Below are 15,803 nucleotides of genomic sequence, written 5' to 3' on the forward strand. Positions count from 1 at the left end.
CCATCAAAAAAAAAAAAAAAAAAAAAAAGGGAATGGAAGCTATGTCTCTTCGAGTGTTAAAGAACAACAGTATATGAATGGCCTCCCATGACCAGAAGACTACTATGTCAATCAATGCACTTGAAATTCCTATTAAAAACAGCCCGTGGACAATAGTACCTGAGACTTGACACGTCTTGTTCTCTTTGGCAGAATGTTCATTCTTGTGCCTGGCTCTGGGGAAGTTTGGATATCACTGCTGAGAACCTCAGACGTCACTTTTTCCTTAAGATCTAAATTAGGCATCTGTACACCCTGAAAGATCAGACACAGAAAGAGAACAGACTCACTGATAAGAAACAACAGAATCAGTAGAAAAATAAATTAATAAATTTCCAGTAAATCCCTAAAATTACATGAAACCAAATAGCAATTCTTCCTTAAACTGATCTAAAGAAGGCAAACTTATCAAAATCCCAACATGCAGCCAAGCACAGTGGCACACACCTATAATCCAGGCAACCCAGGAGACTGAGGTAGGAGGTATCAAGCTCAAGGCTAGCCTCAGCAACTTAGCAAGTCTCAAAACTAAAGTAAAAGGTCTGGGAATATAGGTCAGAGGTACAGTGCACCTGGGTTCAATCCCCAGAATAATGAAACAAAAAATCTCAACATACTTTATCTCTGTGCAAACAGAAAGCTGATCCTAAAACTGATATGGAAACAAATTGTTTCAAAATTCTGAAAAAGACCCATGAAGACTTACATAACGGAATATCAAAATTCACTATAACACTACAACACTCGAGACAGTGTGGTAATAGTGTTAGGGTAGATATTTAGAGTGGCTGCCCACCTGCAGGACATCCATTCCAAGATCCCTAATAGATGCCGGAACTAGAGGATAGTATCAAACCCTATGTATGTTATGGTTTTTTTCCCTATATATGTGCACCTATGCCAGTTTAATTTAAAAATTAAGTATAGTAAGAGATTAACAACAGAAACAGAGCAATTATAGGTAATACACTATAATTTTATGAAGTTATGTAAATATGGTGCTTCTCACTCAAAATAGCTTTTTGTATATTTTCCATGTTTCCAACCCCTACCCCTTTCTTTTCTTCTTGGTACTGAGGATTTAAACCAAGGGAGTTTTACCATTTAGCAGTATCTCCATCCCTTTTTATTTTTTGTTTTGAGACAGGGTCTCACTAAGTTGTTTAGGGCCTTGTTAAATCACTGAGGCTGGTCTCAAATTTGTAATCCTTCTACCTCAGCCTCCTGGGGTGCTGGCATTACAGGCATATGCTATCACACTCACCTACTTTTGCCTTTTTACCTTTACAGCTTCTCTCTGGCATATCTGAAAGGCCAACAGTACTACTCTTGTTCTTGGGGGTCATTATCAAGTAAAACAAGGATTACTTGAAAACACTGTGAAACTATGACACTAGATTTAATAACCAAGATGTCTATGAAGTAACTAAGGGGTGGGGACAAAGCAGGAAGGCATGTTATTTGATCATCCTACTGGAAATGGCATAAGCTTTTAAACTTATAAATTATTTCTAAAATTTTCCACATAATACTTTCAGACTCAAACAACAATTAGGCAGAGTAATTAAACCCACAAAAAGTGAAACCACAAAGGGGGGACTATTGTACATCAATGAAACAATACAGAACTCAGAAATAAACTCACATATTTATGTTCAACTAATTTTCAATAAAGTACCAAAGCAAATCAATGGGAAATGGATAGTCTTTTCAGAAAAATTCATATATCTCCCCCCAAAAATGAATTTATACCTTTACCTCACTCTATACATGGGGGAAAAAAATTGAAAGTGCATCACAAAACTAAATCTAAAAGTTAAAATTATAAAACCTCTAGATGAAAAAAGAAAAATCTTTGTGACCTTGTATTAGGAAAAGAGTTGTTAAATATGACACTAAACACACAATCTTTAAAGGAAAAAAAAATCATAAATTGTTCTTCAAAGAGATTATCATTACAAAAACGAAAAGACAAATCACAGGTCATAATATTTGCAAATCACGTATCTCATAAAGGACTTACATCCAGAATATATAATAAATCCTTACAAGTATAAGACAAATCACCCAATTAAAAAAGTCTGAAAAGACATTTTGTCAAAGTGGATATATGAGACGCTAATATGAACATGATAAGATGCAAAACATCGATAGTCTTTGGAAAATAAATATTAAAACCACAATGAACTATCACTATATACCTACTACAATGGCTATAATAAAAAAAAAAAACTGACAATATCAAATGCTGGCAAGGGCATGAACAAACTAGAAGCCTCTCCATTATGGTAGGAATGTATAATAGTTCAGCCACTTTGGAAAATAATTTGGCAGTTTCTTAAAAAGTTAAGCATAAACTTACCATGTAACCCAGCAATTCCACTCCTAGGTATCTACCCAAGAAAAAATGGAAACACATGTCCATGCAAAGACTTGTACATGAATGGTCATAGTATTATTCATAAAAACCATAAAATAGAAACAACCCACCTGTCCATCAACTAGCAAACAGATAAACCAAATGTGGTATTATCTGTACAACAGAATAGTATTCAGTCATAACAAACACTAAAGTACTAATACATCCTATGATATGGATAAACCTTGAAAACATTAAGATAAAGAGGTCAGACACAAAATCTTATTGTATGATTCCCTCTATGTGAAATTTCTTTAGACAAAATTAGAGCCCAAAAGTATACCAGGAGTTGACTGGGATTGGGAGAAGGGAACAGGAACCAATGTGGTGACTGCTGCTTAAGCATATAAATTTATTAAAGCTTAATATGCACCTACAATAGGTAAATTTTTTTTTTTTTTTTTTGGGTACTGGGCATTGAACCCATGGCTTAACCACTAAGCCTCATCCCCAGCCCTTTTTATTTACTTATTTATCTATTTATTTATTTAATTTTGAGACAAGGTCTTGCTAAATTCTTAAGACATCTCTAATTTCCAAAGCTGGCCTCAAACTTAGGATCCTCCTCCGTCAGGCTCCCAGGTCACTGGGATTACAGGCATGCACTACCACATCTAGCACAACAGGTGAATTCTATAGCATATAAATTATACCTCAATAGAGCTATTAAAAAATACATAAGCTGGGCATGCTGGTGCATGCCTACAATCCCAGCAAATTGGGAGGCTGAGGCAGGAGGATCACAAGTTCAAGGTTAGCCTCAGCAAAATAGCAAATTTCCTTTTGTCTCAAAAGAAAGAATAAAAAAGGTTGGAGATGTAGCTCAGTGGTAAAGCCCCTCTGGGGTTAATCCCCAGCACCAAATAAAATAAATACATGAAATAAACAGGAGAAATTTTTTGAAAAGCTTAAGGCATAAAGATTTATTTTAAATAAATAAGAAAACAACCTTCATACCCATATCCTTTATCTTATAAATCATGAAATATAGCTATAATTTTTAAAGTAGGATATACTCCTTGCTCTCCCACATTTTAGTGCCTGGAGAAGTCTATTACACTTTGATATGCATTAACAACCATAATCTTATAATGAATAAGAACTAAAGTTTTTAAACTGGATTTACCAACTCTACGAACAATGATGCATCTCACCATAAGGCTGACACCAGATTGGAAAAGCTCGTAAGGGTATAAAATCCTTTCATAGTGTGACTTCAAAAGAGACCCAGTTCCTTTTCCTGGCAGATATCCCAAGCGGCTACCCACTTTAGACCATTTCTTCTCTTTGGTGACCATTTCAAAACCTCCTTTGCTGGCAACAATCTGAAAAGAAGGTAAAAGTTATTCAGGGAAAGAAGGTAGATTCAAGCATTCTGACTCTCTATTTTGTCTGCTAAATATAAAATTTATTCTGGGCTTAGATTACAAATTTCTTTTTAACAAATGTGACCAAACTAGTTGGGACTTGTCAACATTTAAAAGAATAGAAAAAATGATTTTTATTGGTTTTAAACTCTAAAATTTAATAAGCATTATTGTGCCTACTTTCAAACAAGATGTTCAAAATATTTAATAAATTTATACTTTGCAATTATGCACTTTGAGAAAACTAAACAGACATACATAAGCCATATTCTCATGGAACAAACAATATGAAATAAGAATAAAAATAGACATGAGAATAGGACTGGGGATATAGCTCAGTTTGTGCTTTCCCTGCAAGCACAAAGCCCTGGGTTCAATCCCCAGCACCGCAAAAAAAAAAAAAAAGACATAAGAATAAACACAAGTATTACAAAACAAAATGAACAAAAGTCCCAAAATTAGAAAAATGTACCAAGAAACTTATAGAATAACAAAAATATCAACCAAACCACAAATGGAGAAGACAGTTTCAAAAAAGAGTCTATAATTTTTCAAGAAGAAAAAAATATCTGGGAGTGTACTTCCGTGATGGAGCATTTGCCCAGCATGCATGATGCCCTGGGTTTAATCCCCTGCATCACAAAAAAAAAAAAAAAAGGTGGGGGCAGTTTTATAGGGAAGACTGTGAAGGAATGATGGGCAAAGATCAGATTGTAGTAGATTTACTAGCACATAACATATATTAATACTACATAATATACTAAGGTGGGAGATGATGAGATGAATTGGCTAATTTGGCTAAAATGCTCACATCAAATCAGATACTTATCATGTCCCTCTATCTTCCTGAAACTGAAAATGTACATTTATCACACTCTAAAATACAGTTTTCAGTTTCACTGAGAACAAAGAGGACTGTGACACAGTATCTGAAATCAATTTCTTCTCTGTAAATATATACTATAACTTACTACAAGGACAAGGTGAAAAATTAAACATAGAGTTAACATGCAGTCCACACAGCATTACTGATAAGAGTCAAAAGGTAGAAACAACCCAAATGTCCATCAACAGATAAATGTACAAACAAAACATTATTATTATTATTACTGAATTATCATTCAACCTACAAAGAAAGGAGAGGCTAGGTGTGGTGGTACATGCCTATAATCCCAGCAGCTCGAGAGGCTAAAGCACAAAGATCTCAAGTTCAAAGCTAGCCTCAGTGACTCAATGAGGTGGTAAGCAACTCAGTGAGACGCTGCCTCAAAATGAAAAATAAAAAGGGCTGGGATTTGGCTCAGTGGTTAAGTGTCCCTGGATTTAATCCCTGGTATCTAAATAAGTAAATAAATACATAAAATGAATAATAAAACAAAAAGGAAGGTGATTCTGATACATCCTATGACATGGATAAAAACTGAAAACAATAGCATATGCCTGTAATTCCTGCAACTCAAGAAGTCAAAGCAGAAGGATCACCAAATTCAAGGCTAGCCTTGGCAACCTAACAAGACCTTGTCTCAAAGTATAAAAACGGCCAGAAAAGCTGGGTGCCAAGGTGCATACCTGTAATCCCAGCAATTTAGGAGACTAAGGAAAGAGAATCACAAGTTCAAAGCTGCCCTAAGCAACTTAGCAAGACCCTGTCTCAAAACAAAAAACAAAAAGGGCTGAGGATGTGGCTCAGTGGTTAAGCACCCCTGGGTTCAATCCTGGTACAAAAAAAAAAAAAAAAAAAACTAAGAGAATGATTCCTGGAACCAGATTTTCAATGCTCAAAGTACAACTCTGTCACTACACAGTTACATGACATTAAGTTGTATAAATCAGGACTCATTTTCCTCACTATTAAGAAAACAAGTATACCTCAATGTAAGAGTTTGTAAGGTATGAAACCATATGAGAAGCAGCAATCTCACCATGACATTTAAGAAAACAAATTATCATAAAGTATAAAACAACTCAAGCTTGTCTCCTTTTTAGCTTTAAATCTCCGTTTTTAAGCATTCTCACAAGTTAGAGAAAAGAGATGTCCATGGGTACAAAAGGAAAGACTCCAGTAATCCTTGGACAGATCTAACCTTTAAGCACAACCTACTTTTAGTAAATTCTCTTCAGTATTTAAACAAAGTATACTCTGTCAGTAGTATTTCCATTTTTTTTTAATTTATCAAAACATTATAGTTATACATAATTTTAGGATTTATTTTGACCTAATTATACATGTATGGAATGTAATTTCCTCCATTTTAGTTGCCAGTACTACTTCTTTCTCTCCACCACTCCCGGCCCTGTTCCTCTTCCTCTACTATACTGTCTTTCTTCAATTTACTTATTGGTTTTTTAACTGGTGGTTGATAGATATACATAAAGGGTGAGATTCACTGTGGTATATTCATATACGTACATAGCATACTTCCATCAATTTCATTCCACAGCTCCTCAGAATTCCCCTTTTAACATAAAGGACCTGGGTCTCAAGATGGAGTTAAACAATACAACTGACAAATATTATAAGAACTATAAACTAGGTATTTTGATTAGGTTAGATCTAAAGTCCTTCCTGATTTTGAAATTATACAACTTTTGAACAGGAATGAACTGGATTTCATGCCACAGGCCTATAATCGCAGCAACTTGGGAGACTGAAGCAGAAGGATCACAAGTTTGAGGTCAGCCTTAGTAACTCAGCAAGATCCCTATCTTAAAATATAAAAGGGAACAAGCAGACACTTCACAGAAGATCTACAAGCAATCAATAGCTATACGAAAAAATGTTCAACATCTCTAATAGTAAGAGAAATGCAAATCAAAACTACCTTAAGATTTCATCTTACCCCAATTAGAATAGTGATTATCAAGAATACAAGCAACAATAGGTGTTGGTGAGGATGTGGGGAAAAAGGCACACTCATACATTGCTGGTGGGGATGCAAATTAGTGCAGTCACTCTGGAAAGCAGTGTGGAGATTCTTTAGAAAACCTGGAATGGAACCACCATTTGACCCAGCTATCCCACTCCTTGGCCTATACCCAAACGACTTAAAATCAGCATACTAAAGTAATGCAGTCAAATCAATGTTCATAGCTGCTCAATTCACGAAGGCTAGATTGTGGAACCAACCTAGATGCCCTTCAATTGAGGAACACATAAAGAAACTGGTAAATATACACAATGGAATATTACTCAGTCATAAAGAAGAATAAAATTTATGGCATTTGCAGGCAAATGGATGAAGTTGGAGAATATCATGCTAAGTGAGATAAGCCAATTCCAAAAAATCAAAGGCCCAATGATCTCTCTGATAAGCGGATGATGATACATAATGGGGGGTGGGAGGGAAACAAGAATGGATGAAGGATGGATTATATACAGGAAAGAGGCGATGGGGGGAAGGGAAAAATAACAGATTGAGACAAACATCATTACCCTATGTACATGTATGATTACACAAATGGTATGACTCTACTTCATGTACAACCAGAGAAATAAGTTTTACCCTATTTGCTTACAATGAATCAAAATAAATAAATTTTAAAAATAAATAACTAAATAAATAAATAAAATAAAAAAGGGATGGGGATATAGATTGGTAAAGTAGTTAAGAAATAAAGTACCCTGGGTTCTATGCCCAGCACCAAAAAAAAACAAGAATTCAATCTAATCATCAGATTAAATCTAATGTTGTTACCATTCAATTTGAAAAATCTCTGAAACAGAAAGTCCCAATTTCATAGATTAAATACCTATTCTAGTAAACTGCACAAAATATTTATAAAAATAAAATAGGGATGTGGAATAAATTTTGGCTAGAGATCACCACAATGGTGTTGTTATGAATAATAAACTAATTTTTGAAAATATTTTTGCATTTTATTCATGAGTCAAATCACATTTAAAGCCTTAAGTATTATATAGCAAAACTTATCTAAGTTTTGATTGAATAAAAATGTCAAAGGAGAATTTTTTAAATAAATTCTTATCCAAATAATTCCCTACAAAATTACAATCCCAACCCTCAAATTTACTATAAATTGATCTTCGATATCACTTAGGTTTTCACATACCTGCAACATATAATTCTTGACAGTACTTCATTACTGACTGACAAAAACAAACTAAAAGCCAGGCACAGTGGTGCACACCCCTAATTCCAATGGTTCAGGAGGCAAAGGCAGGATGACTGCAAGTTCAAAGCCAATCTCGGCAACTTAGTGAGGCCCTAAAGAAACTTAGCAAGATCCTATCTCTAAATACAATATGAAAAAGGGCTGGGGATGTGGCACAGTAGTTGACCACTCTCGTTTAATCCCTGCTACCAAAACAAAACAAAAAATAAAGTTGTATTTTAGCATAAGACTGTACTTTTTAGAATTTTGGGGGAGAGTTCTGACTTGACACTAACTTTAAAATGAATCATAAAAATAATTCAAATATAATTTAAATACAGGCAAGGTAGCAAATGAATGCAATGCAGTGAGTGACTCAAGAGGTTGAGGCAGGAGGATTACAAATTTGAGGTCTACCTGGGCAACTAAGCAAGACCTTGTTTAAAAGAAAACATAACAAGAGATGGGACTGTGGCTCAACAATTAAGCACCCCTGGGTTCAAAATCCCCAATGCTAAATAAATAAGGCTTAGGGTGTAGCACAGTGATAGAGCCTTTATCTAGAATGCACAGGAGCCCAGGTTTCAATCCCCAGCATCATCAAAAAATAAAAAAACAAAAAAAATTCCCTTTTACATATATTATTATTCTCCCTTTTTTTATTCTTGGAAGTAAAATTCTCAAAATTTTTGAAAAAAAAAAAAAACAAACTCCAATATAAATGAGAATATTATCAATCATTATTTCAAAATAACAATCTTAAGATATCAAAGGCCACAAAAATAGTCTTTGCAAGATTTTTCAATAAAGCTATCTTCACTCACAAATCAGAGCACAGATTTTTATTATCATATTAACAAAACATATTTTCAAGGTAATTATTATAGTCTGTTGCTCATCAGTTAGTTGTGTTCACTTCAGGAAATGTAATGCTACAATCTCAACAAAAATTGGGGTAAAAAATGGGTCTAAACTCTTCATCTTTAAGTTTCTAAGGTATGATTCATTGTAATGGATAAAGCTGGCTTCAGCCATTAACATTATGTAAGTGCTAAACTGATAAACTGATTAATGTCATTAATAAAACTGAGATATGCCATACAAGAATGCTGAGTATCATGAATCCCTTTAATATGCTATATCTCCAGTTAAACAGAAAAGATGACAAGCTCAACAAAGAATATTATACACTCAGCACATTCCAATAATATCAGTAAATAGGTATTTCTTTAGCATACTGTACACCACAGAGCCAATTAGTCTGAGTCATTAATCCCATTAGAAATTATAAAATAGTTTTTTTTGAGCAGTACTAGAGATTGAATCCAGGGACGTGCTACCACTAAGCTTCATCCTCAGTTCTTTATTAATTTCTGAGACAGGGTCTTGATAAGTTGCCCTGGCTGGTCTTGGATTTGTGATCTTCCTGCCTCAGGCTCTTAAGTAGCTGCAATAAAACAGCTTTTAAAGATGACTCTGAGGCCAGTCGTGGTGGCACACACTTGTAATCCCAGTGACCTGGAAGGCTGAAGCAGGAAGATTGTAAGTTCAAAGCCAGCCTCACCAACTCAATGAGGCCCTAATCAACTTAAGTTGTGAGATCCTGTCTCAAAATAAAATATAAAAAGAGCTGGGGATGTAACTCAGTGGTAGAATACAACTGAGTTCAAACCCCAGTACAAAAAAAAAAAAAATCCCACCAACAAAACTTTGATATGTTTCCATTTATTCACTGACAAATCCTATACAATGTTTTCCACCAAGTTTCTTTGAAATTCTTGATCAGACCCAAACCCTTGCACATGCTAAGCATGTACTCAACATCCTACACCCTCTATTAAATTTCTAAACAAAGTACAAAAATGAGTCTAAACTCTTCACCTTTAAGTTTCTAAGCTATCATTCACTGTACTGGATAAAGCTGGCTTCAGTCATTTACATTACATAAGTGCCTCACCTTGCTCAAAGCATATAGATCCAGGATTTTTCTCTCCACCACAGGAATTTTCAAAGTAGACCCTTGAAGTTCCCAAAATTTTGCCAGTTGATCCAAGAAGTCCAGTCTCACTCTGGTCATTGCCTAAGATTATTAAAATATAAATATTGGGAATAGGAACTGGTATGGCTGAAATTAAATCAATGTGTCTTAATCTAGAGTAATTCAAAGAATTCTTTACTGTTTAGTTCAAATCTGTTTTTTAAAAAAAGTCAACAGCAAATACTTCTAATAAGCTTTATTCACTAAGGCAAAAACAAGTTTTCTAAAGTAGTTGTGGTAGTGTACACCTGTAACTGAAGTAACTTGGGAAGTTGAGGAAGGAGGATTACAAGTTTGAAGCCAGACTGGGCAATTTAGCAAAACCTTATCTCAAGATAAAATTTAAAAGGCTGAGGATATAGATCAGTGGTAGAATGCTTGCTTAGGATGGAGAAGGCCCTGGGTTCAACCTATAGGGCAACAACAATATTTTAATATATGTAAAAAAGTTCTCATTAGCAACCAAAACAATTTTTTAAGTTGGCTTAACTTTATGCTAACCAAAATATGTAGCAAATCAGTAAACTATTCCTAGTCTCTAAGCATCCTAATCGCATCATTTTATCAGTAGGTAATATGCACTTTAAGTGTACCAACTACCTCAGATATTGAGATGCTTCATCAAATAGCTAATGACAAGAGTTTAAAAGAAAAATATGTATTAAAATCTCAAAAAATATCTTTTTTTTTGGGGGGGGGAGGTGTGTATGTATGTGGTGCTGGGAATTGAACTAAGGGCCTGACCCATGCCAGGCAAGCACTCTATCACTGATCAATATCCTCAGTCCAGAAAATAAAGGTTTTGGAAGCAATTGGAAGAAAAATAAAAACCTCAGTATCATATAACAAACCTTAGCTATCAAAGATTTCCCTTTTGTACTCCAAACAGCTTTCATAATCACACTAAAGAATCTTAAGAAAATGTAGTAATGTGGCAGGCAGGAGGAAAAAAAGCAATATTTAAACAGAATTTACTTTAGAAAAAAAATTGGGAGCAGTACTCGGGACTGAACCCAGGGTATTATACCACTGAGCTATATACACAGTTTCTTCTCCCCTGTAGTTTTTATTTTGAGACAGGATCTCACTAAATTGCTTAGGGCCTTATTAACTTCCTGAGGCTGGCCTCAAACTTGCAATACTCCTGCCTTAGCTTCCCAAGTCACTGGTATTACGTTGTGTACCACCACACCCAGCTCACTTTAGAAAATTTAAGAGATGTTAAGTTTTGTTTTTCTTTTTTGGTGCTGGGGAACAAATTCAGGACCTTTAAGCATGCTAAGTAAATGCTCTATCAGTGACCTACATCCAGAGTCCAAGAGAATTAGGAATATTTAAAGGAAAATCTTATAAGCAAACAGTTCTGGAGAAATTCTATCAAAACAAAACAAAACATTTGAAAACTAGGTTTCAAATAAAAATTTATAGAATTTAAAAACCTACCTCCCAAGGACCACAAAAGACAGAAATCTTCTGAGAATAACCGCCACCGCCCCCCCCCAAAATTAGAATAATAAACACCGAAGAAAGTGGAATTTAAGATCTTTGAGGCTAAGTACTGAACATTCCCACAATGAAAAATATGGTAAGAAACAATTTCCCATAATCTCAGCAAAATAAAAAAAACTCTTAACAACAAGCTTTTAAAAATCAGACATTGCTTCCAAACATCAAATAACTATTCTATTCAATACCAATTAACACACACTTTGGGCCCTGGTATGGAAGTTTATCAAAATTCTCTACCTAGAGGTCTAACATTAAAAATCAGGAAGGAGAATTGTTAATATTAACACTTACCTCAAGTTCATTCAGGCGCTGGACTCGTGGAGTGAACCGAAAGCTTTTTACTTCACACGCAAATGGAGGTTGCCAATCCTAAACAGAAAGGATATGTGTGTATGTATATATTTGTGTGTGAATATACATACATATATATGCTTTTTATAACACAGTAATATGGATTGGGAATGTAGTTCAGTGGTAGAGCACTTGCCTAGCATGTGCAAGGCCCTGGGTTCAATCCCCAGTACCAAAAAAATAATAGTGGTACATAAGCAAGGAGTGTATTATTCATTAATTTAAGGGGTGAACTGCCACAAATCACAGTGACAACAGATTGGCTTATAAGTCTTTACTGTAGAGACAGAAAGAATACTATTTTTCACATAAAATATTTTTGTGCGTGTGTGGTGCTGGAGATTGAACGCAGGGCCTTGGGCATGTGAGGCATCATAAAATAATTTTAATTTTAATATCACTTAGAGAATTCTCAAATCTCACCAGTCTCTGTATTTACATCCCACAGTTATGCTTTCTCAAAGTACTCATGAAGAAAGCAATGAGTTCATGTACTACAAGAATGTCCAATAAACATACAGGTGTACCAAATTAAAAACAAAAATCAAAAAGGGTAAAATTAAAGATTAGAAAGAAATTTATAGGGCTGGGGATGTAGCCCAGTGACAGAGCACTTGCCTAGCATATGCCAAGCCTTGGGTTTGATTCCCAACAATACAGGAAAAAGAAAAGTAATTTTTAAGTATTTATAAATCAAGTTACAGTGGTATCTGACAATAGCTGGTTATTCAGGAGGCTGAGATAAAAGGATTACTTGAGCCAGGTTCTAGATCAGCCTGGAAAACAGAGAGATCCTATATCCCTCCCATTCAAAAAATGAATCAATTTTGTCAATAATTTTTTAAAATACTTTTATTTATGTGTAAATATAAGCACTTTACAGGCTATGTTATACAAATGTTTTGATCAAAGCCCAGCATCTGGAGACCCAAATAGATATATATTTTTTTAATAAGTAAATACGCTAAACAAGGACAATTTCCAGACTGATATAACTAACATGAGGTCAGATATTTTAAGTGGCATTCTAGAGAACATAGTTTGATTTGGCCTAAACAATAGCATTTAAAGACATGAGAAGTAGTCAAAGATTTGTTTTTAAAAAATCTTACTATTAAATATGTATACTTTTATCCTTTTTAATAAAAATATAACTTTGGGGCTGGGGAGATAGCTCAGTCGGTAGAGTGCTTGCCTTGCAAGCAGAAGGCCCTGGGTTCGATCCCCAGCACCCAAAAAAAAAAAAAAAAAAAAAAAATATATATATATATATAACTTTGTTTTTCCAAAAGAAACCTTCAATGGAATTTCTAATGAATACATACAACATAAAAAGACAAAAAATATGGTTTAGGAAAAAAACTTCAATGCTTAAGGCTTGGTCGGCATTAGATAATTTTGATAAAAAGAGTGTTAAGTAGAAGCTTTTGGTGGATAGCAATGCATATCATCATAACAAGTATTTGTTAATCCTTTGCTTGCAACTGATAGTCTATAATCTTATTTAAACTCATTCACTATGGCATTGAGCACAGTGAGAGTAGGACCTGCTTTCTATTGGAAATCTTTAAGTTCAAAATATAGGTTTGATACTTGCCCAAGATCACATATTTGATTGTTTTAATTTATCCAGACTTGCCTCATCTGTGAAATGGGAAATTTATTTCACCTACTAGGTCTTGGAAGATTAAATGAAACATTCTATAAATGCTAAATTAGCTCTTCCTCTTCCCCCTTTCATCTAAGCTTTTAATTTACTGTGGTGTGAATTATCATGGTAATCCTGGTGAGGGCAGATGATTTTTTAAATACAACACTAGTTTTATCATGGCTTAGTTTTATCTTTACTACCTCTAGACAAAACATAAAGCAAAATATCTTTAAGAAGCAAAGGTTCGGTCCACAGCAAAAATTTACAAACTTTAATCTGCATTAAGAATCATCTGTGCATTTGTTAGAAAAGCAGATTACAAACTATTCCAGATCCAGAAATAGATTTTACCCTCCCCCCCTTTTTATTTATCCCCCGCTTTTGGCAGTTTCAGTGATATGGAAGCTAGGGCTTACACATGCTAGGCAACTGCTATTCTAGTCTTAATAAGGCCTAGGAATCTGCAGTTTAATAAACATTCAGTCAACCCTGGTGCAGGTTGTACAGCAACATCATTTGGAAAGAACTGGTGTAATTGGTAAAGAAAAACCCTTTTGACCTTGAGCATATCACTGAAACTCTCAGGGCATTAATTCCACCCATAGCAGTAATATCTGCTTTCCTTACCTTAAAGACTGATAATTATAATTATCCAACTTTAGGCAAACCTAGTTATTTGCAATCATTGCAATTCTGTAATTTTTGCTCATTGGTTCATTATATCAAGGGTTTTCAATGTTTTCTTCCACTTCCACTACTGACCAATTCTTCTTAAACCTCTGAATTTCAAAAATAATTGATGCTCTTTCTCTTCCCTACGTAAGACTTTTCCATCGCAGCAGTAATCAGCCTGGAGTTCTTGTCTAATGATACCATCCTGGGAAACAACCAGCGCTCAAATTACCTTTTAAGAGACCCTAGCCCCATCCGGGCCTCATAGAGCAAGCCTGTAAGCCCAGCAACTCGGGAGGCTGAGGCAGGAGGATCACAAATATGAGGCCAGCTTCAGCAATTCTGCGAAGCCCTAAACAACTTAGCAAGATTCTGTTTCAAAATAAAAATATTAAATTAAAAGGGCTGGGGATACAGCTCAGAGGTAGGGCGCCCCTAGGTTTAAACCCTAGCATCCGCCCCCGAAAGATAAAAAATACCCACCTAACCCTGAGAGGTGACCTGCAAATGTTTAATAAACTAAGTATTAACAGGGCTTGGGTTCAGCAGAAATAGCCAACAGACGGGTAGTTTCTACTATAGAAGCATAATAAGGATTGTACATAAGGATAGAGCATGTCAGGTCGGAACACTGCGAACACCTTTCCGGACCTCAAAAGGCCTGGAGCCTTTTGTTACCCTTGCCCCCAAGCCAGAGAAAAGTATCAGTGCCCAAGTTCTAAGCGGAAAAGGTCCCAGGGACACCACTTTCTCGCGTTCAGACCTACCGACATTAGACTGCAGAAAAAAACTAAGGGAAAAACATCCAAAAACGTAGCCTCCGGTTGTTGATAAATGAGGAAGAGTATACACGAAGGGACAGAAGAACCTGAGAAGTAAAGCCACACCGAGTGTATCGACTCCCCCATATTCCCTTCTCCCGGTCTCTCCTCACAGACTCCGGTACCTTGGGCGGTCGTATTTTGCAGATGCCAGTTTTCTCGGCCAGAGGCCGGATGCGACCGATGAAGCTGAGGGGGTCTGTGAACTCCTCCCAGCTGGGCTCAAAGACCGGACACTCCGGGGGTGGCACGAACTCCGCCGCGTAGCCCCCCGGCCCCACACCCGCCATGGCAATATCCAGGGCACCCCCGTAGGGGGACAGGCGGAGAAAGGCTGGCTGAGGCCCACCGCGCCTTTTCACGTCCCCTGACAGGGGCCGAAGCGCATCTTTTTGAACAAGAAGTGCTGGACGCAGAAACCCCAGAATCGCTTCCTCCTGTCGTTTGTTATTGTTTCCTTCAGGGCTTTTCCTCTCAGGGCCAGGACTTTTCCGGAAGTTAACGTACTGTCAAATTCCTCCGCCACCACAGGAAACAGAATTCCTCCGCCCCGACGCCTCGTTGTACGACGCTTTCTTCTTCCTCCCTTTCGGGAGAGTCCGGTGTAGCTATTTCTCTGTTTGCCCGCCACAGTTCTGGGCAGTCTGACGACTCCGGGAAGGTCACCCTCGAGGGCCCCACGGTCTCTCCTAGGAGAGGTTAAGGTGGGGAGAAGCATTTGGGGCGAGGCAGAACACGCTCTTCCGGCGCGGAGGAATGTGTAATGCCCCAGAGGGCAGAGGTTCTCTTCCGGCCAGGAGGGTGCAGTTCCCTTTTGTGTATT

At 36.3% G+C, this 15,803-nt stretch overlaps 2 protein-coding genes across 2 annotated transcripts in view; one reads left to right on the plus strand and one right to left on the minus strand.

The window, feature by feature from the left end:
• Positions 1-15,270, minus strand: part of KDM5A (lysine demethylase 5A) — a gene marked incomplete at its 5' end in the record, with an annotated part of 88,282 nt that extends 73,012 nt beyond the window's left edge. Inside the window, 5 exons of the mRNA XM_079142376.1 lie at positions 160-294; positions 3,613-3,783; positions 9,896-10,018; positions 11,777-11,854; positions 15,106-15,270. Of these exons, the coding sequence (XP_078998502.1) occupies positions 160-294; positions 3,613-3,783; positions 9,896-10,018; positions 11,777-11,854; positions 15,106-15,270 (672 nt within the window). The remainder of the gene's footprint in view (positions 1-159; positions 295-3,612; positions 3,784-9,895; positions 10,019-11,776; positions 11,855-15,105) is intronic.
• A 286-nt stretch (positions 15,271-15,556) lies between these two features.
• CCDC77 (coiled-coil domain containing 77) overlaps positions 15,557-15,803 on the plus strand; it is a 65,992-nt gene continuing 65,745 nt past the window's right edge. Inside the window, 1 exon segment of the mRNA XM_079142375.1 lies at positions 15,557-15,678. The gene's annotated coding sequence lies outside the window, so the exon portion shown is untranslated.

Source organism: Sciurus vulgaris, assembly GCF_902686455.1.
Source record: "Sciurus vulgaris genome assembly, chromosome: 5".
Taxonomy (NCBI): domain Eukaryota; kingdom Metazoa; phylum Chordata; class Mammalia; order Rodentia; family Sciuridae; genus Sciurus; species Sciurus vulgaris.